This window comes from Postia placenta (assembly GCF_002117355.1).
Source record: "Postia placenta MAD-698-R-SB12 unplaced genomic scaffold POSPLAscaffold_1, whole genome shotgun sequence".
NCBI lineage: Eukaryota > Fungi > Basidiomycota > Agaricomycetes > Polyporales > Adustoporiaceae > Rhodonia > Rhodonia placenta.
Window position 1 is genome coordinate 2,155,763 of NW_020169832.1, and position 22,509 is coordinate 2,178,271.

At 53.6% G+C, this 22,509-nt stretch overlaps 12 protein-coding genes across 12 annotated transcripts; 6 read left to right on the forward strand and 6 right to left on the reverse strand.

The window, feature by feature from the left end:
• Positions 1-427: 427 nt before the first annotated feature.
• POSPLADRAFT_1038044 (hypothetical protein) lies at positions 428-2,005 on the reverse strand. The gene is made up of 7 exons (XM_024477318.1): positions 1,930-2,005; positions 1,861-1,873; positions 1,758-1,810; positions 1,649-1,696; positions 1,513-1,598; positions 947-1,454; positions 428-877 (listed from the first exon to the last, which is right to left on the reverse strand). Exons 1-7 carry the CDS (start codon positions 1,994-1,996, stop codon positions 582-584), a joined length of 1,071 nt encoding a protein of 356 aa, XP_024344334.1. The 5' UTR covers positions 1,997-2,005; the 3' UTR covers positions 428-581.
• Positions 2,006-2,266: 261 nt separating this feature from the next.
• On the forward strand, positions 2,267-3,340 carry POSPLADRAFT_1176403 (hypothetical protein). The gene is made up of 4 exons (XM_024488419.1): positions 2,267-2,401; positions 2,458-2,554; positions 2,626-2,788; positions 2,843-3,340. The coding sequence occupies exons 1-4, from the start codon at positions 2,388-2,390 to the stop codon at positions 3,178-3,180; spliced, it is 612 nt and encodes a 203-aa protein (XP_024344335.1). The 5' UTR covers positions 2,267-2,387; the 3' UTR covers positions 3,181-3,340.
• Positions 3,341-3,588: 248 nt separating this feature from the next.
• Positions 3,589-4,006, forward strand: POSPLADRAFT_1128903 (hypothetical protein; the record flags this gene model as incomplete). Its single annotated transcript, XM_024483791.1, has 2 exons — positions 3,589-3,741; positions 3,797-4,006. The coding sequence occupies 2 exons, from the start codon at positions 3,589-3,591 to the stop codon at positions 4,004-4,006; spliced, it is 363 nt and encodes a 120-aa protein (XP_024344336.1).
• A 328-nt stretch (positions 4,007-4,334) lies between these two features.
• Positions 4,335-5,031, forward strand: POSPLADRAFT_1128418 (hypothetical protein; the record flags this gene model as incomplete). The annotated part of the gene is made up of 2 exons (XM_024483736.1): positions 4,335-4,576; positions 4,632-5,031. 2 exons carry the CDS (start codon positions 4,335-4,337, stop codon positions 5,029-5,031), a joined length of 642 nt encoding a protein of 213 aa, XP_024344337.1.
• A 697-nt stretch (positions 5,032-5,728) lies between these two features.
• POSPLADRAFT_1176407 (hypothetical protein) lies at positions 5,729-7,369 on the forward strand (the record flags this gene model as incomplete). The annotated part of the gene is made up of 5 exons (XM_024488420.1): positions 5,729-5,848; positions 5,904-5,947; positions 6,013-6,264; positions 6,320-6,962; positions 7,006-7,369. The coding sequence occupies 5 exons, from the start codon at positions 5,729-5,731 to the stop codon at positions 7,195-7,197; spliced, it is 1,251 nt and encodes a 416-aa protein (XP_024344338.1). The 3' UTR covers positions 7,198-7,369.
• Positions 7,288-9,661, reverse strand: POSPLADRAFT_1164951 (hypothetical protein). The gene is made up of 5 exons (XM_024487853.1): positions 8,558-9,661; positions 8,085-8,510; positions 8,005-8,032; positions 7,861-7,953; positions 7,288-7,807 (listed from the first exon to the last, which is right to left on the reverse strand). Exons 1-5 carry the CDS (start codon positions 9,426-9,428, stop codon positions 7,786-7,788), a joined length of 1,440 nt encoding a protein of 479 aa, XP_024344339.1. The 5' UTR covers positions 9,429-9,661; the 3' UTR covers positions 7,288-7,785.
• Positions 9,662-9,928: 267 nt separating this feature from the next.
• POSPLADRAFT_1051678 (hypothetical protein) lies at positions 9,929-10,676 on the reverse strand (the record flags this gene model as incomplete). The annotated part of the gene is made up of 6 exons (XM_024480193.1): positions 9,929-10,020; positions 10,079-10,162; positions 10,219-10,347; positions 10,401-10,496; positions 10,556-10,607; positions 10,662-10,676. The coding sequence occupies 6 exons, from the start codon at positions 10,674-10,676 to the stop codon at positions 9,929-9,931; spliced, it is 468 nt and encodes a 155-aa protein (XP_024344340.1).
• Positions 10,677-10,956: 280 nt separating this feature from the next.
• On the reverse strand, positions 10,957-11,785 carry POSPLADRAFT_1051679 (hypothetical protein; the record flags this gene model as incomplete). The annotated part of the gene is made up of 2 exons (XM_024480194.1): positions 10,957-11,618; positions 11,671-11,785. 2 exons carry the CDS (start codon positions 11,783-11,785, stop codon positions 10,957-10,959), a joined length of 777 nt encoding a protein of 258 aa, XP_024344341.1.
• Positions 11,786-14,097: 2,312 nt separating this feature from the next.
• On the forward strand, positions 14,098-17,514 carry POSPLADRAFT_1042757 (hypothetical protein; the record flags this gene model as incomplete). Its single annotated transcript, XM_024478157.1, has 16 exons — positions 14,098-14,119; positions 14,169-14,324; positions 14,609-14,861; positions 14,911-14,976; positions 15,031-15,196; positions 15,248-15,388; positions 15,444-15,545; positions 15,595-15,763; positions 15,818-15,893; positions 15,947-16,148; positions 16,204-16,299; positions 16,353-16,535; positions 16,598-16,828; positions 16,887-17,234; positions 17,281-17,370; positions 17,422-17,514. 16 exons carry the CDS (start codon positions 14,098-14,100, stop codon positions 17,512-17,514), a joined length of 2,394 nt encoding a protein of 797 aa, XP_024344342.1.
• A 115-nt stretch (positions 17,515-17,629) lies between these two features.
• On the reverse strand, positions 17,630-18,192 carry POSPLADRAFT_1051681 (hypothetical protein; the record flags this gene model as incomplete). Its single annotated transcript, XM_024480195.1, has 5 exons — positions 17,630-17,778; positions 17,833-17,852; positions 17,904-18,001; positions 18,054-18,073; positions 18,135-18,192. 5 exons carry the CDS (start codon positions 18,190-18,192, stop codon positions 17,630-17,632), a joined length of 345 nt encoding a protein of 114 aa, XP_024344343.1.
• Positions 18,193-19,169: 977 nt separating this feature from the next.
• POSPLADRAFT_1042759 (hypothetical protein) lies at positions 19,170-20,046 on the forward strand (the record flags this gene model as incomplete). The annotated part of the gene is made up of 4 exons (XM_024478158.1): positions 19,170-19,428; positions 19,483-19,521; positions 19,698-19,805; positions 19,865-20,046. The coding sequence occupies 4 exons, from the start codon at positions 19,170-19,172 to the stop codon at positions 20,044-20,046; spliced, it is 588 nt and encodes a 195-aa protein (XP_024344344.1).
• Positions 20,047-21,570: 1,524 nt separating this feature from the next.
• POSPLADRAFT_1130124 (hypothetical protein) lies at positions 21,571-22,133 on the reverse strand (the record flags this gene model as incomplete). Its single annotated transcript, XM_024483921.1, has 3 exons — positions 21,571-21,778; positions 21,905-21,994; positions 22,054-22,133. The coding sequence occupies 3 exons, from the start codon at positions 22,131-22,133 to the stop codon at positions 21,571-21,573; spliced, it is 378 nt and encodes a 125-aa protein (XP_024344345.1).
• Positions 22,134-22,509: the final 376 nt, after the last annotated feature.

The following is a 22,509-nucleotide window of genomic DNA, read 5'->3' on the forward strand; positions in this document are numbered from 1 at the left end:
ACTAGTAGAGATATACCCCGTTGCTCTCTTCGCCACCAGGCTTCTGCACACCAGAAGACACACTCACACACGGTCAATCCAAAACCGCACCACCGAGCCATCCACGTGGATCCCGCCAACCTCTCTGCCGCCCATATGTGTTCATCTGTCTCAAGAAAAATGGTGTCACAAACTACTCGCAGTCACTGCATTCCCAGCACACAGCTCCAGCACACCTCATTGCGTCTCAGGAAATAGCATCTCTCGGAACTTCGGTACGTACAAGGCCCACCAGGGTCAGCAAAGTCTTGGAAGATCACGACGTCTCTGCCCTACGTGCGCAAGACTCCGCTTCTGACACAATGCTTACTCGAGCACGGGCTTCGCAGCACCCACGCCCTCGAGCACGCGCCCCGACGCACCACAACACCCAAGATAGCCACACGTTCTGTCTCTGGTTGGTTGACTTATCCCAGCATGCTATTTATACAAACGCCACGGACATCTGCGATGCGCCCGACCTCATACCCTTGGATCCGATTCGCCCTCAGCACTGTGTCCCCTCTCATATCTGACACCATTTACGCTATCTCCCTGCTCGTTCAGTGCAAGCCCTCTGCGTACACTTTCTTGAAGCTCGGCCGCTCCTTCACTGCATCCCAAAATGCCGCCAGCCGGTTCTGACGCTCATTCGAGTCGGCGTCAGGGATGGGCAATCCGGCACGGCGGCGCGCCTCGGCAACTGACAGGTCCTTCGGCAGACTAAAGGCGGGCCCCGTATGCGCCTCGATACGTTCAATGGCGGTGTTGCCGTCATCGGATATGGTGCCGCCGGAGAGCTTGACCAGGCGCGCTAGCCAGGCCGCGAGGTGCAGGTCCGCGAGCGATAATTGATCACCTTTGTATACGCAGTACACAGCGATATGTCAGTTTACGCAGTACAGCGCCATCGCGGGTAGACGCGCACCAAGTACATAGGGCCCGATGATCTCTTGGTTCAGCTGGAGAAGCGCCTGGCGCAGTGCGAACCACGCAGCCTTGCTGTCCTTCCAGTAGTTCTCTCTCACCTGTCGTGCGTGTCCGTCGAGCTGGTCTGTAGGCTTCTCCGCGTCCTGAAGTACAGGCAGGTAATCCGCCACGCTGTTCTTCTTGGTCTCCCAGAACCGTCGTGTCTTCTCCGACACGCTGATGTTGGCAGACTCGTTGTCTGTGAGCAGCCGCTCGAGGGCCTGCTGGCGGGCGGTGAGGACCCACAGGCGCGCCTCGGTGACGACACGGAGGGACTCCTCGTCGTGACCATTGAGGATTGTTAGCGCGTTCGGGTTTGCGGCATCCGAACGGATGAGCGCGATCACCTTCTCGGAAACAGCGCTGAACGCGATAGTCGCCGGGCTCAACGACGGCGACGGCGCAGAGGACGTCGTGTGCGTGCGTGACTGCGTAGAACGCGACTTGTCGAGAAATTCTGCAATGGACTGTGCACATGTCATGTAAATGCAAAGGCTCTGCTGGTGTCAGTGCTGTCACACGCACCTTGGAGTCTTGGATTGCTTTGTAGCGGCTCTCAATTTCTAGGGAGAGCGTCTTGTGGAGAGGGACGACGAGGGTCGGCACGGTGCCTGCAACGGTATGTCTTACGCATCAATTCAACGTACAAGTATAGGCGCACCATTGGGGTTCAATCGCAAGTACGAAGGCGTGTACTGCTCTCCTTTGTCTAGAAAATAATTGTGGTCAGACGGGTCGATCGATTGTGATCGAGAAGGTTCGTGACGTACGCAAGTCGACAACTTTGAGGTCAATTTCATCGGGCGCGTAGCCCTTCTCCTCTCTGCACAATGGATATGTCGTGGAAGGATGCTGCTAATACAATGTACTCACAGTACGAGAAGAGCTATGCGAGGGGACATCAATGCATGCGAGTGTGAGGTTGCATGACGCGGTGCTCACGGATGGTTGACCATATGGACTTGGGAAAGTAGTACAGCGCGGCCTTGGGCAGGTCGGGGGAGGCCATGATATAGAGTGCGGGCGCGAAGACGGCACGGCGAGGCTGGTGAGGGGGCTATATGGAGGACGGACGGAACCCAGGAGGGGGAGGCTGGTCTGGTGGCTGGCTGAAGACCTTCTCCAGGCAAACGATGACGTCTGCGGGGTAGGCACGACGCGATCGCGGTCACGCGCACCGCGATGTCCCGACGCGCGTCGTGACCACGTGCCCTTGATCTCGAAGCTTCCATATTGCGCTCTTCCTCCGCTTTAAGCCACCTCCCCCTGATGGTCTATCGTCCGCTATAAGAGAACACCTTGTCGTCTTCCCCCGCGAGGCTCATCAATCCAGTTATCCTAGAACTCGCCTGCGGAACCCATATCCCGTTCCGCGACCTATCCGCAGATCGTGCTGCAACATGGCAACCCCGAGGTAGGCGCTGCGCCGCTCATCGCGGACAAAGTGCGGGTTCATCGTTCCTCCCTCAGACATGAGTTTTACGAGACCGACGAACGGCTGACCCTCTCTGTCTTCGACAAAGGCGCGGATCCAGCGCAAGTTTCCGTCAAGTTCCAGCCGCGCAGCGTGCGTTTAGTCCTTGTTTCCCAGACATGCTCTGCGACAAGCGCGCTCATCCATGTCATGTGGCGCTGCAGCTAACGTATGAGCACGGCGACAAGATACTTGCCCTCGAGCCGCTCAAGGGCCAGATAGATCCGGACAGATGCGAGTACACGGTGGGCAAGTTCAAAGTCGAGATCCGGCTCGCAAAGAGGGCGAGTGGCCGATGGGGCACCCTCGTCGGTGATAGTCCAGATCGTGCGTGTAGCGGGTGCCATCCGGGTGTCCTCTGACTTCCTGACATTGCTGTAGCCCCTGCTACGCTCGCGCCCGTGCCCACTAGCAGCGCGCCCACAACCTCTCAGCCTCGCAAGAAGCAGAAGAATTGGGATGCGCTCACCAAGGAGATCCTGTCCTCCGACAAGGCGGCTAACCCCGACGAGGACCCAAACGTCGGCGGAGATGCCGCCGTGAACGACTTTTTCCAGAAGCTGTATGCGGATGCGGACGAGGATACTCGTCGGGCGATGCTCAAGAGTTACCAGGAGAGTGGCGGCACGACGCTCAGCACGAACTGGGACGAGGTCGGGAAGAGCAAGGTCGAGGTGAAGCCACCGGAGGGCAGCGAGTGGAAGAAGTGGGCGGTATGACCCACAGCCCTCGCCTTGCATCACGGCTCGGTTTCGTCATCTCTGGGGAAATTATCTCGGTGGTTGGTCGTGCGTGGACTGTCAGTCGTCGTGCTCTAATGCTCTCTGCTCTTATGTATTCGCAAGTTTGCTCAATCAAAAAGCTGGTTTTTCGTCCGTTATCTGACGTGCAGCAGCATCCACACGGCATCTTATCATGTGCAGATCTCTTCTTGCCCTTAGCCCTCACTGTACGTGAACTTTGAGCATGATGTTCCCATTGCTATGCCCGGGGCGCACGTGCAGAGCCTACGCCTTCTCGCCTAGCTTCCGAAGTGTCCTTCGACCCCCCATACTAAATGCATCGCATCCTCTTTGAGCCGCAGCCAGTTCTCTTGACCATCGACCACCATGTCTGGCCCCGATGCCATGATCGTCGTGAACGACTTCATGTTCTGCAAGCAGCACGGCAGCGAGTACTGTCACTTGTGCACCTGCGACCACCGCGACGGCAATAACCACGTCCTGGACCTCTACAACACCTTCGCAGACAATGTGGAGGAGTCCGGCTTCAGTCTAGAGGTTTGTCTCTCGCAGCGTCCTACCCGTCAGGAAACCCCGTTTGACGCGTCTGTAGGAGCGCACGCCGCTGAACGCATACAGCTACGGTGCCGTCCCGGTCCGCCGCGGCTCCGAAGATTACAAGTGCACCACGCACGGGACGAAGGACTGCGAGAGGTGCTTTGATTGGGTCGGTATCGTGCGCCGCGAGGTACAGGAAGCCGAGACGCAGGAGAGATGGCTCGAACGCAGGCGGCGGTACTTTGAGCGGGTGGACCGTGACTAGAATGCTTGTGCCGCAGAGCTAGATCGCCGAGTCGTTCTGGATTCTCATTCCGAAGCGAACGGATGTTTTGATTCGTGATAACATTCTTCCGTATTCATATCATGGTTTGCGCCGGCTCAGAGTTGGCTCTTGTGAGGGGTTATGCTCTGCGTTGGGATATCTCTATTACAAGCCTTCAGCTTTGAATGCTCTATTGACGTGGAACAAAAAAGAATACACCTACAAATCGAGCATTGTTGCCAGCAATATTGGTATCACCAACTTGCATGGCCATCAACCAGTTTCAGTCAAGAACCATCTTTAGTCCTGGCCGCGACCTACTTGAACTATGACCAGATTGACCATCATCGTCGCCGCAACACTCACAAACGGCATCGGCCAAAATTCGCGGCTGCCATGGCGGCTCTCCAAAGAGATGGCTTACTTCGCGAAAATCACATCTAGTGCGCCAGATGGTAGCATGAACACGGTGGTCATGGGCAGGAACACTTGGGAGAGCATCCCGGCGAAATTCAAACCACTCCCTAGACGACTCAACATCGTCATCAGCACTAACAAGCAATACGAACTGTATGTGGTCGCGAGAACATGGTTTTAGTAAAAGGATGTTAACGCTAGGCGTCAGGCTGCCGGCGGATGCTACTGTTCCAGCCGCACCCGTGTACCTTCACTCAAGTTTGGACACCGCGCTAGCAAGGCTCTCACACCCAGAAAAGCTGGAAGTCCTCATTCACAGGTCGTTCATCATAGGCGGGGCCTCGCTGTACCGTGACACACTGGCACTTCTGCCCACCGCAGATTCTTTCGTAGACCGAGTCCTGCTCACACGCATACTCTCACCGGCCTTTGAACAATGCGATGTGTATATGCCCGACTTTCTGTCACAGCAGGGTTCAGCGAACGGTTTGCCTTCGTGGAGGAGAGCTGCACACGCGGAGCTGCAGGAGTGGGCCGGGTTCGAGGTGCCGCAAGGGATACAGGAGGAAAAGGGTGTAAAATACGAGTTCCAGATGTGGGTGCGCTGAGCGCAATTTTCCTCTCCTCTACGTGCGCCAGAGCGTGCGGTCGATAGTCTGCATATCTTCGTGGCCTTGGACGCGCGGCATGCCTGTTGGAAAGACGTCGAGTCTATGTTGGCTAGTGATTGTTCACCCTTGCCGCTAATAGGTCGTCAGCGATATACTAGGAGAGACAATGACAACTTCCATACCTGCTTGTGCTTAGGGTTCTTGGAGCAGATGATGTATATTCTGCCCTTGCGCCTGACCACAGCGCAGCCATCGCACATCCTCTTGACGGATGACCGGACCTTCATGCCCCTTGCCAGGGCCGGTATTGCTTGGGTGCTTGGAGGCGCCATGAGGTGTGCATGCGAGTGAGGATGGTGCAGGGCTGCCGCCCTGAGGCGGGTCAGCAGCGGCCTGCTAGTTGTGAGCAGTGCACGGAGCATAGTGAACAGCGTCCAGCAAAGACACCGTAGCCGCGACGTCGAGATCGAGCTCGCTGCCGAGGGCTGAATCACGTGGTACCACTCACCCTCGATCGTACATCCTGGCCTTGCAGACGCTATGCAGTCGGACAGCCTGTCTGGGAAACGCGCTGGTCGCACGCATATAGAGCCTTGCTATCGCGCCTCACTTCCCCCTCGACCTCAGCACGAGTGCGGATGACAAGCAGCGGGAACGACCCCCTGATTTCACATCGCTCGCAGTCTCACACAAGATGACCTCCCAGTCCGCAGGCACGCATAGAGGATTGGTCGTGCATCTGGGGGGCAAGTCCGCAGTCACTCTGTTCGTTCTGAGCCTCATTGCATTCGTTGTGGAGACGCAACTAACTCAGGTATGTTCATCAACAGCCCACCGGCACGAGACGATACTCACTGAAATACACGCAGTACGTGCAAGTAGACCTTGGCTATCGACAGCCATTCCTTATATTGTAAGCGCATCAGACGAACGACGTTGGTTGGTCTTTACGGAATACAACTGATGGTCCACGGTCAGCTATATTGTCCATGCGTCCTTCGCCATAATCCTGCCCTTGCATTTCGTCTTTCTTCGATTAACCACGAAAATACCGCTTCGGGCTTACTGGGCTGGTCTTGTGCATGCACTGCAGCAGCACCTCCATCCCTCGTCCTCCGCACTGCAGGCCGCAAGCTTTCCAAAGTGGCAATTTGTGCGGTTCCTGTTACTGTTAACAGCGGGCGCAAATCTTCCGGGATTGCTATGGTTTATGGCTGTGTCGCTCGCGCCGTAAGTTCATTCAATCTCGTTCGTCTGCCTACCAAATAACCTTCACCGGATCTAGAATCACGGATGTGACTGCGCTATGGAACACTAATGCTTTCTTCGCGTACATCTTATCGGTCAAGCTATTCAAACTGAAGTGGGAGCCTCGGCGTCTGGCGGCGGTAATCCTTTCTATAGTCGGTGCGACCGCCGTCGTGTATGGCGGCAGTGGCACCAGTCCAGACAAGGGAGAATCAGCCTCCATGCCGAACAAGCTTGAGCGTGCCCCGGAGCCGAGTGCGAGCGCGCCGCTTATAGGGGACCTATTGACGCTCTCTGCCTCTATTCTGTACGGGGCCTATCAGGTCCTATACAAGATCTATGCCGCTCTTCCCAATGATCCGGAAGTTCTCGATACCGAGAATGAAGCGTACGCGCCGCTCACATCTCCGTACGATGAATTGAGTGAAGAGGAGAGCTCATTTGCGGAAACTGAACTTCCTGAGGCGGCGTTGCTGCATCCCCCTCCATTCGGCCTCTATCCGAACATGCTCACCTCCGCGATTGGGGTCTGTACGTTCCTAGTCCTGTGGATACCCATTCCCTTTCTGCAATTCTTCGGTGTCGCCCGCCTTGCGCTACCTACAACCGCAAGGCAGGCGCTAGTGATTGCCGGGATAGCTTTGAGTGGTGTCGTTTTCAATGCAGGCTTCATGGCAAGTGTCTCGCATCCTATACCGGGTGTCAGCTGACATGTGGCTGTAGATTCTTCTCGGATTCTGGGGACCAATCGTGACCTCCGTCGGAAGTTTGCTCACCATTGTGATGGTCTTCATTTCGGACATCGTATTTGGGGGCGCAGTGGACACAATAACGGCATGGAGCCTGGTAGGATCCGGAATCATTGTGGCGGCGTTCGCAGTTCTGGCATACGACATGATGATGCGGCGACATTGACGCCGCAGGAATGCTGAGCACCGCGGAAGAGTACGATCGCCGAAGCGTCGTCCTGATGTCACAGGGCTGGGTCGCATCGCGTGCCATGATGATGCCACCACACGTCGTTGGGTGGGCGTGATGCATGTTTTCACAATGTAGCTACAGCACAAATGAAGCGAATAATGGACCTAACACGGAATGCTAATGAGGGATCAACTAGGGACAGAAAAGAGAATAATGCGAATGATCACCCCGGTGCAACCAGACGAAGCGAATGCGCGGATATCGTACACGACGACAGTCCGTGACTCCAGTGATATATCGGCCACCCACAGCCAGGGCGGAAAGGAGGAGGGATATGAGAAAGATAGGTTAAGTTAGCTGTATCCGTAACCAAGCAGCTCTGTGCGGACACCCCCGTCCGTCGCACATGCCTGAACAAGAGTCATATGTGGGGCCGTCACCCTGACCGACCACAACGTCCCGACAGAACGGGAGGGCTGGACGTGACCGTGCAACTACCTGTTTCGTTTGTGCCACAAGTGGGGCACACCTCAACTATTATAATCGTATATCGCTGCTGCAAAGACGCATTAACTTCAGGGATCAGGTGGTAGTGGCCATCAACCTGTCAATTGGATGAGTGAAACGCAGCCGAAATGCCAGTGGAGTATGGCGTACGTCTTCCGTTTCGCCTTCGTCATCTCCTTCCGGAGTGCTGGGCCATCCAGCGGCTTCAGAAGTTCGAACGCGCACAGTAGCTCCTCAGAGACACTGCGAGTAAAGGGTCAAAATATGTAAAGCAAGGGAGAACCACAGCCCCACCTCATGCATGCTCCGTAATTGTCGAATTCTAATGCCAATTTGAGCACGGGATCGACGGGGTAGCGCAGGTTGTAACTCACCACCGCAGTAATTCGGTGCACTGAAGACGGTCACTAGTGTCCGGTCGTTCCAGAATTCATAACCGTCTTCGACCACCATATGTGCCCGGCATATGAGGTCCATGTCATATCGTACGAGAAAGTCGTTGATGATCGACTTTCCGAAACAATAGCTGACACCACGCTCATTGTCCTCCCAGTCCACCGCTGTGTCCGATGGGTCGGACCATAACAAGTCATTGAGGAGCCCGTAGTCAGGGACGTCTGTAGGTCGTTGTATGCGCTTGATTTCGTCCATTGAATGTAGCGACGGAGAGAGTCCGCCATGTACACAGAAAATCTTCGAGGCGACGATGGCCGCAATGGGCAGACAGTTGAAGACGTCGATAAACGTCTTCCATATCTTGATATTACACCTTCGTTTGCACTCGTCGTAAAACCCATACACTAACAAAGGTTACTCTCCCATCAAATATAGCAGCACGTCGACTTACCTCGTGTAACGTTAGCGCACTCGTGGTTTCCCCGAAGTAGGAAGAAGTTCTCCGGATACTTGATTTTGTAGCACAGAAGCAGCAGAATCGTCTCCAGACTCTGCTTCCCCCTGTCTACATAATCGCCGAGGAACAGGTAGTTGGCGGCTGGTGGGAAACCGCACATCTCGAACAGACGTATGAGGTCCGAGTATTGTCCATGGACGTCGCCGACAATCTTGACGGGGGGTGATAGTTCAACGAGTGTAGGCTGACTCAAGAACACTTCGCGGGCGGCTTGGCATATGGTAACGATCTCCGCGTTCTTGAGACATAGCGATTTGCTGACTTTGCCTGTGTACCCAACGTCGAGCAGTCTTTGAATCATATCGTCAATATCCAGTTGCTTTGTCCCGCTCCCATTACGCCCGTTTCCTGGTGATCCGAGAGGGTCGACATTGAAGCTGTTCGTAGAACCTGGTGTGGGGTAAGGGGAATTGTTCGAGAGAATGGTCTGAGTCATGGGAATGTCAAGAGGAGGGGGCTTTGAGCCCAGCGACGGCGACGTTGGGGGCGATGTCGATGTTGTAGAAGGAAGTGAGGGAGCATCTTTCGAGGAGTTCGTGTTCGGTTGAGGTTGGGTATCTGGTCCAGGTGGTCTGGAACTATGGCCATTCTGCAGCGCTGCCTCCCCATCTGGTTCCGTGACGCTGATCTCAGGATTGCCCTTGGTGGATGCAGGTGCAGCAGAACCATTCGCAGTGTCTGGTGTTCGAGAAAGGCTGCCTTGTCGCGCAGTGTCATCGCCGGACGCGGCGTCGGGGAATGTGGAGTCGTCCTTGTCCTTGTCCTTTCCATTCTTGCGAGTCTTCTTGGATTGCTGCTGGCCCATGGGGAGAGCCTGAGGAGACGTCGAGGGCGAGCCTGGTTGCGGTGACTGCGACCTGGACCTACCAAGCCTGGAGGTGAAGACAGACAGGAGTGTGGGCGCCAGCTTGGTCTAAAGTTGTCGAAATGATGTAAAAGGGAGTCGGGGTATAGAAATGGTGGAACTAAAGTCGTCGTCGTTTGCGTCAAGAAGGCACCAGGTTAAGTTACAGGAGGGGCGGCGGCGGTGGAACAAGCAGTGCTGAAGAGCCGAACGGGCAACTGCTAAATGCGACCTCGACTCGACGCACTCAATCAACTTGTTTTCTGATGTTTGCAACGCTTCATATCTCGCAACTGCCACCGAGCGGCCCAATGGTATTGCATAATAACACCGTCACTCCAGCTCGGTCTATCAGTGGCTTTGCATAGTGCACAATAGTCATTTTGAATGCATGGCCATAACACATGAGAAAGCAACGACACAATATCCTACGGTCCCCCGCCACAACTACCGCCGACTGTCTAAAACTTCCCGAACGACTTGGCGGCCGCCTTGTTCTTAGACACCCGGACGACGTTGAAACGCACAGTTTTTGACAGTGGTCGGCACTGGCCTGTATATGAGCGGCTGATGAGTACTTGTAGAACCTATGCACAAAAGCGCCACTTCACCAACGGTCACAATATCGCCAACCTCGACACGGAACGCCGGCGATACATGCGCAGCCAAGTTCTTGTGGCGCTTCTCGTAACGGTCTGCGGCAAACCGGTCAAGGACACCATAGCCTTACGGATCCAGCTACTGTACTCACTGTACTTCGGGATGTAATGGAGGTAATCCCGGCGGATGACGATTGTGCGGGTCATCTTTGTCGAGACAACGCGGCCAGTCAGGATACGCCCACGGATGGAGACATTACCGGTGAAAGGGCACTTCTTGTCTGTTGTCACGCAGGTCTAGGAGCATCCACGAGAGTGAATATTGGATACGGACCAATGTAGGTGCCACTGATCGCCTCGGAAGGCGTCTTGAAGCCAAGGCCAACATCCTTGTACCACCGCTTTTCTTTCGTTGAGACCTTCTTCCCGCCTATGCAATCCGTCAATTCCCCAATATCCCTCCGACAACCATGGTCTTCCTGTACGCACCACGGGCTTTGGCGTTTTGGAAGAGGAATTGCTTCTGGTATGCCTTCTCGATCTACATGCTTTTCAGTTAGCAAAAGTGACACAAGCTACGCATAAGATAGCGCACTTGAATATCAGCCATGGCAGAGTCTTGAGGGCGGGGTCGTTATACAGTGGGTGCGCGGGCTGGCCGTACTCACAAGTCGGGTAGTCTGGGAGCACGTGGTCAGCAGGAAGCAAGCCACACCGGCTACAACTGTATAGCTCGGTGATTGCCGATTTGACACATCTTTCCCAGTACCCCATGGAACGTCGTTTTCACGAGATCAGAGTACTTTATTATGTCCCGACGCAGATGTTGGGTTCATACAAGTACATTCAGGTGGTGCTCGGTACATACAATACACTGCATCTCGTTGATATCACCTTCCAAATGTTCCGGTCTGGGTTTTCAGAGGGGGTGAATCCGGCGTTGGAGGTCTTGAATCATCACTGGAATACCAAATACTGTCCTGTGACTCTACTCCGTGCTCCTCGACCTCCCCCAACTGGTCTGCCTTGTCCGATCGTCCGGATGAAGCTCGACCGTCATCCTTTCCACCGAGCGCAGTAAGCGACGGCATAGTCCTAAATATCGGGGATTGCTGAGGTGTTTCACCCCTGCTTCTGGACGTATGAGGAGCGGGTGTTAGTCCATCGTGACGACGAAGTTCGAGACATGGCATTGGAAATGGTCCTTGAATGATGTGCCCGGCCAACTCCTGGCGGCAGGGCTCCCCCGACGGAACCTCGATCACTTCATATACTGGAGGGCGGTTCTTCTGGGTTGCAGTCAACTCCGACAATGTCGTATCTCCTGCGTCCGATTGCTCCGCTCCGGCACACAGTCCGAGTAGCCAAGCAAAGACCTGAGATGGCTGGCGAGATGGATGGCCGCTCTTCCTCTTGTCTGCGGGAGTCTTGCGGCTTGAGCGCGAACATCTCCTGCGACAGCAAGACGTGGCCCACCGGAGCCACTTATACCAGATCGTATACACTTCCTCCTGCGCAGCGAAGATGAGGAAGTAGATGAGGGGTGAAATGGCTGGCATTGTGTCCTCAGTGGCCTCATATGTCTCAGACTCGTAGAGGCTCACCTTCCCACATTGCACTTGTCGCCTGCCATGCTTGGAAGCATTCGGTCCACTCGATGTTGCGGCGTGAATGCACCCACGTCGCGAGGACGATGGAGTACAGGACCGCGGATACCATGGTTGTTGAGACTAGAGCAACAAAGCGGATAATGCGGGTTGGATGCAAAAGCTCTACGCTATGGTGGAGATCGGGGAGCTTATAATTTCTCCACAGTATTAGTAGGAGCAAAAGCGACACAATGATTGCGATCGCCAGCGGGATGAGTATGAAAACCAAGGTGGCAATCTGCGCTTTGGTAGCGTTAACAGTACAGACGGTCTACCAAAAACACAATATAAACCATGTCACCATCGAAAGCGGATCATTGACTCACCGAGCTGAATGATGGATGTAACTGGAGTGGATGTCGTAAGGCTGAAACTACGATAATGACCCATGGTAAACCCCAAACTACAGCCAGTGGCATTCATGTGATGTACCGCGTTCCTGAGAATTTTGATAGACGTACCAAAGGGACCAGCACAAAGTGCAACAATAGTTCGCCTATAGAATTCGGATGTCGACTCAGAAGCCTCAAGCCTTTCGCAAGGACGGGATAACTTGTGGGCCAGGTAGAGACATGGCTGGCACAATCATGCAAATCAATCATCTTGTAGATGAGCATAAACAGATGTTTTACCAGTGTGAAGCTGATTGCAAAAGCGGCCTTTGTGATTGTGAGATATGTGAGGCTACATCGATATTAGCAACGTGACCATTGAGTGACTAGAAGACTTACATGAGAGTATCTGCGATGCAGAAATGGGCTAAACCTGGGTGGGACTCCAGGTTCGTCCCGAGCTCGCTTGAGAATCTGATGACATATAGCAGAGACGGTAGAACATCCATAATGGAGCGCGATATTGATGCAACAACGAAAGTATTCACGATAGGATGCTTTCGAGTGGGCGTCGCAAGAAGCGCCAAGAGTAGAACAATGCTACCCAGCTGGATTCCAACCATTAACACTAAAGAAACCACTGACGCGCTCTATGAGACCGACCTGCAGAATTATAACCACAGTCCGGATGTCTACAGTCATTACGCCCACCGCCCACCGAGGAAACCCGTATAATTCTGAGGATACGAACGGGGTGGAAGTAGTGGGTGGCACGATGCCCTATAGCTGCGTTCTCAGCGAGTACATGGATTGGTGGACGAGCGGACGCCGTCCAACATCTGATATTAGGCGAGATGGACCGCAATGCAACGTCGGGCGGTGAGATGAAGGCGCGCTCTTTGAAGTATCCGGGAGGGATGGCGACCCCTTTGCTGTATATACAAATATACCCTGTGCTCACAATCAGTGTTAGGGATGATGAAACGTGGGATAAGACACTGACCATGATGATCATTTAGAACGGAAGCACCGCACGATCATAGTTTACTGACCGGAGTGAAGGCTTCCAGGAGACTGGAGTACCTCAATTGCGCAAACACTTACGGCACAGGCACGATATCAGGTCCAGCCGTCTCGATCGCTGTGCGTAAATCGAGACCGATGCAAAACAAGGACCCGTTTCATTGCGGCGCAAAAGGCCCTGGTAGACAGTTCCATCAGGACACGTCACCCAGGCTGTGAGAGTAATCTCACGGGAACCACAAGTACTACACGACAGGTACGTCCCTATAGGTTGTGGGTACAAGACAATCAGTCGTGATACCAATGGAGGCTTACCCAGTGCTTCCATTTGAATTTTGTTTTGTCACGGTTGACCACATCATTCCCACGAATAGTGATGACGGAAACCATTGTATGGTCTGCAGCTTGGTCGGACACCAACGAACATATGCCCGAGGCCGAAAATCTGTGAGCTGTATCACGTTGCCGGGCCACTGAGGAGTCTTGGTGGCCGCAACAACATGTGTCAGCATCAATGTTCCTGTAGAAGAATATAATCTTAGCACGGATTTGCCTGTTTGCCTCAACAGCACGCTTAGTGGAAATGACACATACATGAAGCTGGCGTCACGCAGGTTTCACGGCTCGAAGTGCGCGTAGCGAGACGACTCGCATCCACAGTTGGAAATTTGGTGCTGAAATCATCCCATGGCCACGCGATGAACACAAGTGAACACGATGTCACATTTAAGGCGACATGCAGCAACAAGGCGAAATACGTGTGATAGCGCTCTCTTGCCTTTCATTGTGACCTCATTAGCCCGCTAAGAACCGACCACGAACTGTGTGTAGGATACAAGCATCCGAACAATTGACCATACCTGCATCGGTCGTTTCAAGGGACATCTACGCGGGACAGACTCAACCGTGACGCGACGCGACACGACGCGTGGTAAACCGCATGTTCCTCACGGTCACGATCAGACGCGTCCGACCGCGCGCGTACTTACCGCGTCTCAGCCACCTTCTGCCTATTCCTCGTGCTTCAATGGGTCGACAACAGACTCTCGGTAGGTCGTTCCTCCCGGGCCATGTGAACGAATGCGAATTCAACTGTAGGTAAATTCTTCCAAATGCCTGCAGGTTCCAAAGCCGCACCAGCCCAGCAGTCGAAGCTTGAGGAGATGTGGGCCGGCAAGAAGAAGCGAGGCGAGGTCATGTCTAAGAAAGAGGAAAGCTCGCCTGCGTCCGAAGCAGAGGCTGCGGAGGACACTAGTACGCGTACAACGTGAGATCGCTACCGGAGCTGACCTGACTTGTGGCTTAGAAGAGCATTCCGCGGTAAAGCGCAAGCAGTCGCCTATCGCCGCAGAAAGTAAGAGCCCAGAACGAGTGTGAATAATATTAATCTCTGATAATCCTGAGCAGCGAACAAGATAGATCAACAGCCCAAAGTCAAGAAACGCCGAATTGTCGACTCAGATGAGGAAGGCTCTGGCTCTGGTGAGTATCACGCGCAGTATCCTCACGTCGCTAGTGTAGGCTTACGGCTCCCATAGAGAAATCGAAGCCTCCACCATCCAAGGAAGAGCACAAGGCTAAGCCCACCAGGAAATCACATAAGGGCAACGTGGTTGCGGTTCCCGTTCCATTGCCATCCAAACGTAGGAGGGCCCAGCCGGTCCAGGAACCTGAGAAGGAGGTTCCTGAGGAAGATAAGGAAGTGGCGACCTCGGAGGCCGAAAATGAAGATGAGGACGGGGAAGACCTAGAAGAGGAATTAGAGGAAGAGGAAGGCGTAGCGTCACAAAAGTAAGCTATGAGGCTTCCTCGCGCTTTGTTGCTCTGAACGGTCTCTCAGCGCCGAGGCAGCACTTTCCAGGACGAAAGAAGTCGATATCGAAGGAGGCTGGAAAGTGGGCGATCCGTACGTTTCTGTGAACACGTAGTCTCTTGCCTGCATTGACGTACCCCCAACTAGTGTTCCATATGCCGCTCTAGCGAAGGTGTTCTCTCTGATCGAAGCAACGACAAAACGACTAGAGAAGACAGCTCTGCTGACCGCATTCTTCTTGCTTGTCATTCAACGTAGTGCTAAAGGAGACACGAAGTCATTATTGCAAGCGGTCTACTTGTGTATCAATCGCGTGCGTCTCTCCATCGATGTCCGTTTCTCCTCGATACTTATTCCGCCACAGTTAAGTCCAGATTACGTGGGCATCGAGCTTGGTATCGGCGAAAGTCTACTAATCAAAGCCATCGGCGAATCTACCGGCCGGAGTCTCGCTGTCGTCAAGGCCGATCTCAAGAAGGAGGGCGACTTGGGACTTGTAGCTATGGTCAGTGCCTGCGATGACAGTGACATGCTGTTTGGATTCATGATATCCTGCGTAGAATTCGAAGAATAGCCAGAAGACCCTCTTCAAACCGAAGCCGCTAACCGTACCTTTTGTATTCGCAAATCTCAAGGAGATTGCGCTTAGTACTGGCCACTCGGCAAGTCGACCTCGTTGCTGGGATCAGACTACTCTAACGGACCTTGCAGTCTCAAAATAAGAAAGTGTCCATCATCACCAAATTACTTGCGGCATGCCAGGGCTCTGAGGCGAAATACATTGTCCGCAGTCTCGAGGGCAAGCTACGCATAGGCAACGCAGAGCGTACTGTGCTAGTTGCCTTGGCGCATGCCTTCGTCTTGGCAGAGCAGGAACGAGGTAGGTGCACGATTGATTGGGGCAATGACTACTTTGTGTTCACATTGATTGTAGCGAACAAGAAGATGAACCAAGAAAAGCTCACAGCGCGACTGGAGTACAGCGCGGGAATCATCAAGTCGGTGTATAGGTGACTGCCTTTCATATCTGATCACTGTTCAGTCACAGACCGCAGTATCCCAGCGAGCTGCCGACATATGACCTAGTCATCCCCGCACTACTGGAAGCCGGCATTGACAAACTGCCTGATGAATGCAAGCTCACGCCAGGCGTTCCACTCAAGCCCATGCTTGCAAAGCCGACGAAGGCGATCGGGGAAGTGCTTGACAGGTTCGAGAACAAACGCTTCACTTGTGAGTACAAGTACGACGGCGAACGTGCCCAGGTACATAATGTTAAATCCGCTTTTCTTCTGATGGCTCAATGACAAGTATTGGCAGGTCCACCTGCTGGAGGATGGCACTGTTGGTGTTTTCAGCAGGAACTCCGAGGATATGAGCAGAAAATATCCTGATTTGACTGAACAGCTCCCGCATGTCAGTCACTGACTATTCCTTGAAACTAGCAGATAACTGACGCCGACCATCAGTGTATCAAGGAGAACACGAAATCATTTGTGCTCGATGCTGAGGCAGTCGCTATCGACAAGGACACTGGCAAGCTGATGCCTTTCCAAGAACTCAGTAGGCGAAAGCGGAAGGACGTAAAGATTGAGGACATCCAAGTCCGAGTTTGCCTCTTTGCTTTTGATTTACTCTATCTCAACGGCGAAGTGCGTCATAGTCTGCTTCTCGGTTTCCACTCCATGGCACTGATACAGGAAACTTCCATCAGCCCCTGCTGCGCAAGCCGCTCGCGGAACGACGACAGCTTCTGCGGGAGCATTTCCAGCCCGTGGATGGAGAGTTTAATTTCGCGAAATCCTCGGACAGCGAGACTACCGACGAGATCCAGGCTTTCCTAGAAGAGAGCGTCAAAGATGGTTGCGAGGGTCTCATGGTCAAGATGCTGGAAGGCGACGCCAGCAATTACGAGCCAAGTCGGAGGAGTGTCAATTGGCTGAAGGTGCGTAATACCTCCAACTGCTTCCGAAACGACGATCATGACGAGTGTCGCTTTCCAGCTCAAGAAAGATTATCTAGCTGGTGTCGGCGACTCGCTCGATCTGATCGTGGTGGGGGGATACTATGGGAAGGGCAAGCGCACGAACGTCTACGGCGCGTTCCTCCTGGCATGCTACGATACTGAGGCGGAGGAGTACCAGACCATCTGCAAGATTGGCACGGGATTCAGCGAAGAAATGTTGCAGGCACATTACGACGCGTTAAAACCTCTGGAGATCACGAAGCCCCGCGGTGATATCAAGGTCGGCGGTGCAAAGCCAGATGTGTGGTTTGAGCCGAAGGTTGTTTGGGAGGTCCTGACTGCGGATCTCAGTCTGAGTCCAGTGTACACAGCGGCCCAAGGACTAGTGAGTTCGAAGCTGATATTCTGTTGCGCTCGCTAACGCACAATAGGTTGAGGAGAGGGGTATCTCGCTGCGGTTCCCTCGGTTCATTCGAGTGCGAGATGACAAGTCCGCCGACGACGCGACAGGGCCAGATCAGGTGAGTAGTGTTAGTCGGTGTCATTCTGTACACTAGCTGACATCCTTGCAGATTGCAGAGATGTATGAGCGCCAGGCCCTCGCACAAAGCAAAGGCGGGAAGAAGCGCAAAGGTGGAGCTGACGCTGACGATGGGTTTTGGTAAATTTAAGGAGATTTTGCGAATCATCTCATTTTGTAGGGTATGAGGATCGGACAATTATCCTGGGCAGTACATACCAGATCTAGGAGAGGATAGCTACGACATGAGCAATGGGATGCTATGCTTTCAGCGGCTGCTCTTGCTTTGCTCGTTCTTTCCCACCCATATACCAGTAGTTGATGAAGCGGCCGCCTTGTATCGTCTGCGCTGTCGCATTTGTCGCGTGACAGGCGAAGAGTAGGTAATTGCGTGGCTGGACTCGCCAGGCTGGATGCGACATATGAGCTGTAGCGGCGCATAGCTTAAGGGAACAATACTCACCGAAACGCATGAAGACAAGGCTGGTGGGGCATTATTACAACCAGCCTAATCTAGACGCGAAGGTCACTCACGAGTAAGCTGTCAATGCCGTAGTCATTGCGCCCGAGATAACGTCCTCATCCTTCTGCAAGTCGGCCAGAGCGGCCAGAGGGAGCCCCCAGTTCGCGACCTGTTGGCCTGAGGTCAGGCGGGGCAGACAAAGGGACGTACGAATCACGAACCGGTCCCCAGAAGTGAGTGCCTTGGAGTGCCAGATCGGGTCAGAGTCATAGCACGTCCGCGGCGAGTATGTGTATACTTACTGAAGAAATACTCTCGTGCTTTTGGGGAGCGCAGCCATGAAAAGAACGTCGAGGCCATGGTGAGTGTCTGGAGACAAGAAGGACAGCGTACCCCGCTGACTGTAAACAGGAAATTGAGTGGGGTACACTAGCGGACTCGGGTGCGTGAGAGAGTGGTTCGTAATGGCGTGAAACTGCCGTCTCGTCCGCGCGTGCACTCAGCGAGCACTTGTCATCTCCTCTTGAACTAGAAATGCGTAAAACGTCCAGCGGTGTGCCCCTTTTGCCGTCCCAAACAGTTGCGTCAGGGTCTCGTGTTCGCCAAGCAGAACAACATGCGTTCTCGCGCACTCCCAGGACTTGCGAACACCAGGCCTTGAGCCAGGGCACGTTGCAGGCTTCTCCTTATACCAGACGCCCAAACTCAGCGGCCTCATGAATACCTCACAATCTTCTTCTGCTCGCCTTCTCTTCTCTGTGTCTTGTATTTCCGTCGAGCCCTCCTTACCTCCCGTTCACTGAGACCCAGTCATGCAGCCGTATCACAACGGCGAACCGCCCTACTATCCCTCTCAGTATGCTCAGCCGCAGGCGACATACTATGGGTCCTACACGGCCTACCATCCTTATCTCCCCCCGCCACAGCAGAATGTAGCGGCCCCGTTTCCGACCTATGCTGCCTCGTATGATACTCAGGCTCAGTATCCGACCCCAGCCCCGCCGCGGAGGAAGCTTGGCCGTACTTCATCTTCAACCACCACTGCTAGCGTTAACAGCAGACCCTCCACCCCGGCGGCGCCCCTGAGGTCTGCAATGAAGAAGAGAAAATCATTCGAAAGATCGGTTTCACTGTCTAGACAGCGTTCACAACGCTCAGCAGCCTCCGAGAGCCGGCAAAGGGTGAACTCGTTGACTGGACCGCGTGCGAATTCGCTCCCTGCACTTGTTCCAGGTTTGTCGCATATATCACCTGAATCCGACAGTTCTTTAACTTGTTCGGTCGTGACTTCCGCAGACCATCTGTTCCTGTCACTGCATGGGACAAATGAGATCAGGATGGACAGCATTGCATACCAGGAAACCCTGGACGATCTCAGAGAGAGCATTTTGCCGATGTGGCCGCAAGGTGTCGCAGCCGAAGAGAGCAAGCGTGATTACTGGCGCGTCCGGTTCGGGGGAAGCCCTTGGACCTGTGTTGGCGCAGATGCCATTCTGTGCGGCGTCTGCATAATTTGTTTTTCTATGACGCTAACGGACATGCGTATTCAGAGCACAGAGACTCGTGTGTCGCTTGTTCGTGGTCTTGGCACGACAGGTATATGATGTGGATTCGGAATGTAAATGTGTTCATTTCTGATTACCTTTGCAGGGATACTCGTACCTAACCACGGTCCAAACGGCATGCGCAGTAGGTGCCATTTCTTGGTATCTCCGATGTCGCTCTCATGGTTGGTATATAGCCAAGACCTCCGCGGCTGATCTTCGTCAACGGAGCAGCCGATCCCGACGCTCACGTATTCATGGCGATGTTTTCGCGTTCTAAAATGAGGCTGTCTCTTCTTGATGCTCCTCCGGACGCTGCAGAGCAGTTGGCACAAACCCTGCGACCATTATTTCCGCGCAAAGTCCAATCATTTGGCGCGAATGAAGATGGCGTCCACATCATTGAGGTCAAACGAGATGGTCTTCGCTGTGGGTGTCAGACACAATTCTTATTCCGATACATGACTAAACTCTCGATACTTAAACAGCGCGGGAGATGAGCAAGAATATATTCCACGCGTGTATGCTGCGGGAGTTCAATCACCTTGGCTACAAGCTGGACGGGAGCGTGCAGCTAGGAAAGAAGGGCCCGCTGGGGTTCGGTTCGCGTAGAGAAGCTTGGATATTCCGGAGCATCATACGACGGCAGGAAGTCCGGCTGAAGGAATGATGTAGAGGATCGGTTCATGATCATGACATGTGTACGTCCAGCCTTTCTTTCATCGCAATCGTACTGACATTATTCACCGGAAGACGGCTGTTACTATTTTCTCTGCGATGTTATGCACAAATGTATCATCATCACGATCACCAATCTAGTCGACACAATTTCAGCGTGAGAAGTTGAGGAGGTTTTGGTGGTGGTATTGACGGCTCACCACGCATAGCAAGGGTGTACTATTTCTTGAGGTTCGATGCTGTGGATTTCGTCCCTTGGGATGAGCCTCTACCCTTCGGATTGTTAACTCCCTGCGTGGCGGTGGATCCACTACCTTTGGAACTGCTCCCTCCCTGCATGGTGGTGGATCCACCGTACTTGGTGATTTCCTTGAGCTTGCCTGCCTTAACCACTCCTATAAGGCTGCTCATAAACGGATACTGATGGGCATATACGCGTCGTGGGGCATACCGCTCGTAACACTAGCTTTTCCCATCGTAACCTGAACACTGGCGTGGTTGATTGGGTGTAGTCTGGACACGACAGTATGCGCGTCAACCAGCAGCCCTTGTACCGAGGTCGAGGGCTTGGTGGTACACAGGAGAGGTGATCACGATAAGTGCGCTGGGTGTCCTATATTGCATATATTCCTGCCTCACAGATGCCGATTGACGCTCTGATTAGCAGTGCCTCTTCTCGACCCTACCGCCACCAGTGCATGGCTCTGCAGAGCTCTGTTGCGTATTTGATATGGTCCTGCGGTTCGTGGTTCGAGAAGACATACATGCGGTGCGTTGTGGTTTTGCCGAGGGGACGGCGGTATTCATTGTATTGCGTGAGCCCTCGCGCCCGCCGGATCCATTGGTCTGTCATGCATGCTAACGAGCAGGAAGATGAGTTTGCCCTTGTGATTATTGCATTCAGCCGCCACTCCCATTTCCGTCTCACACGATGCATTTTATTCGTACTGCCTCGCGAGAAGCATGTCGATCCTTCTAGACCTGCATGCCGGCACGAGGAGGGGCCATTAATACTGCTTAGCACTTACAGACGTATATTGACTGCTTGGTGGAGGAGAGGATGTCGACAGTATTGGGATAAGAGGCTAGAACAAACGAGGCTTGAGTGCCGCACAAGTCGTACCGATTGGAGGGGGGGTGGTTACCCGCCACAAGTTTCTGTGTACGCAAGACTGTCACCTTTGTCTGTTTATTTGTTAATAGCCGAAAGGATCATTTTGCAGCTCCATCAAAGCCAGCCTTGGCTCGGCATCTGGCGCGGTCGGACTTTGCGGACATTGTTCACTCTTGGAGGTGCACAGATATTCCAAGTATAATTTGCAAGCCCTCATCGCAACAGCGACTTGCCTGTCATCGTGGCATAGGTCGCTTTGAGCTCGTTCAGAATCAAGGCAGTGCCGAAAAAGATACGTTCGATTGCCAGACAGTCAGGTAATCAGTCTTCCATGCTGCCCTTGTAGGAATGCGCCTTTTCCTTTCAAAAATGGCTAAGGATCGAACTAGAGAGCTTTCGTCCTTAACCTCGCCCTGCCTGAGTCTTGCCTTTACCCTTATCCTTGTCCTTATCGTCCTTGCGTTTCTTCTTGTCCTTGTCCTTATCCTTATCATCATCTTTCTTCTTGCCCGGTTTGGGTTTCGGGATGGGCCTTGCAACTGTAGGGGGAGCCCACCTGCCTCGGGGGCGCCATTCAAGGTAGTCTTCACAATCTCTGAAAGTGGAGTGCCTTTCGGTCATGATTCATGGATACATCAGAGACAAGTGCGTACTCATCTGCGTCCTCTCCACCCACGAGGCTGACAAGACGACATGACATAAGCATTATACTCGAGGATGCACTAATCTCGCTCACTCCTCAGGGACGGGTGGGTCAGCACTCTCCTCGGCTTGGACGGGAGCTGCAATGATTTGAGTAGCATTCTCTGTAGCTGATTCTTGGCCACTGTGGCATGCTCGAGTCATGAAGGTGCGCCTAGTGCGGTTGCATTTGGGCTGACTCACGGAGTGTTCTCTGTCTCTGGAGACTCAGGAGCTTGATCGATCAAGTCCTCCAGACTGATGGTCAAAGACTCCTCCGGCATGATGGTCTCTTCCTGACCGTCGTTACTGCTGCGGGTGAAGCTAGGTGGCCGACCGGATGGGCGGACGAGTTCTGCTGGTGACTGCGGCTGCAGAAGGATGTCCTATTGCAAGGGTGCGAAGGCATCTTTATAATCTTTCCGCGCATCACAGCCGTGCGTCTGCACGCTGATACTTTCTTGTTTCGTAGCTAAGCAACTCGAGCACAGTATTATGGCTTCAAACCTCTCCAATAACAGATTGCCGCCCATGTGGTTCAAGGACGGCATGCATGACTTCTTGAAGCCACGCAGTGCAGGGACACGTAATCGACCGTCACTTGCTGTGTAAATCCCACGCAATGCCCAAGACATTATCGGGTCGGCCAGTCGAAGCTGT

What these genes read in the sequence shown, in the direction of transcription:
- POSPLADRAFT_1038044 (XM_024477318.1), bottom strand. Translation starts at nt 1,996, where the DNA reads ATGGCCTCCCCCGACCTGCCCAAGGCCGCGCTGTACTACTTTCCCAAG. An exon ending in CCTCAAAGTTGTCGACTTGC is followed by an intron (nt 1,697 to 1,757) that starts GTACGTCACGAA and finishes ATTATTTTCTAG; the next exon opens with ACAAAGGAGAGCAGTACACG. An exon ending in CATCGGGCCCTATGTACTTG is followed by an intron (nt 878 to 946) that starts GTGCGCGTCTAC and finishes GCGTATACAAAG; the next exon opens with GTGATCAATTATCGCTCGCG.
- POSPLADRAFT_1176403 (XM_024488419.1), top strand. An exon ending in TCAAGTTCCAGCCGCGCAGC is followed by an intron (nt 2,555 to 2,625) that starts GTGCGTTTAGTC and finishes GTGGCGCTGCAG; the next exon opens with CTAACGTATGAGCACGGCGA. An exon ending in CGTCGGTGATAGTCCAGATC is followed by an intron (nt 2,789 to 2,842) that starts GTGCGTGTAGCG and finishes ACATTGCTGTAG; the next exon opens with CCCCTGCTACGCTCGCGCCC.
- POSPLADRAFT_1164951 (XM_024487853.1), bottom strand. Translation starts at nt 9,428, where the DNA reads ATGGGCCAGCAGCAATCCAAGAAGACTCGCAAGAATGGAAAGGACAAG. An exon ending in TGCACCGAATTACTGCGGTG is followed by an intron (nt 8,033 to 8,084) that starts GTGAGTTACAAC and finishes AATTGGCATTAG; the next exon opens with AATTCGACAATTACGGAGCA. An exon ending in AATTACGGAGCATGCATGAG is followed by an intron (nt 7,954 to 8,004) that starts GTGGGGCTGTGG and finishes CTTTACTCGCAG; the next exon opens with TGTCTCTGAGGAGCTACTGT.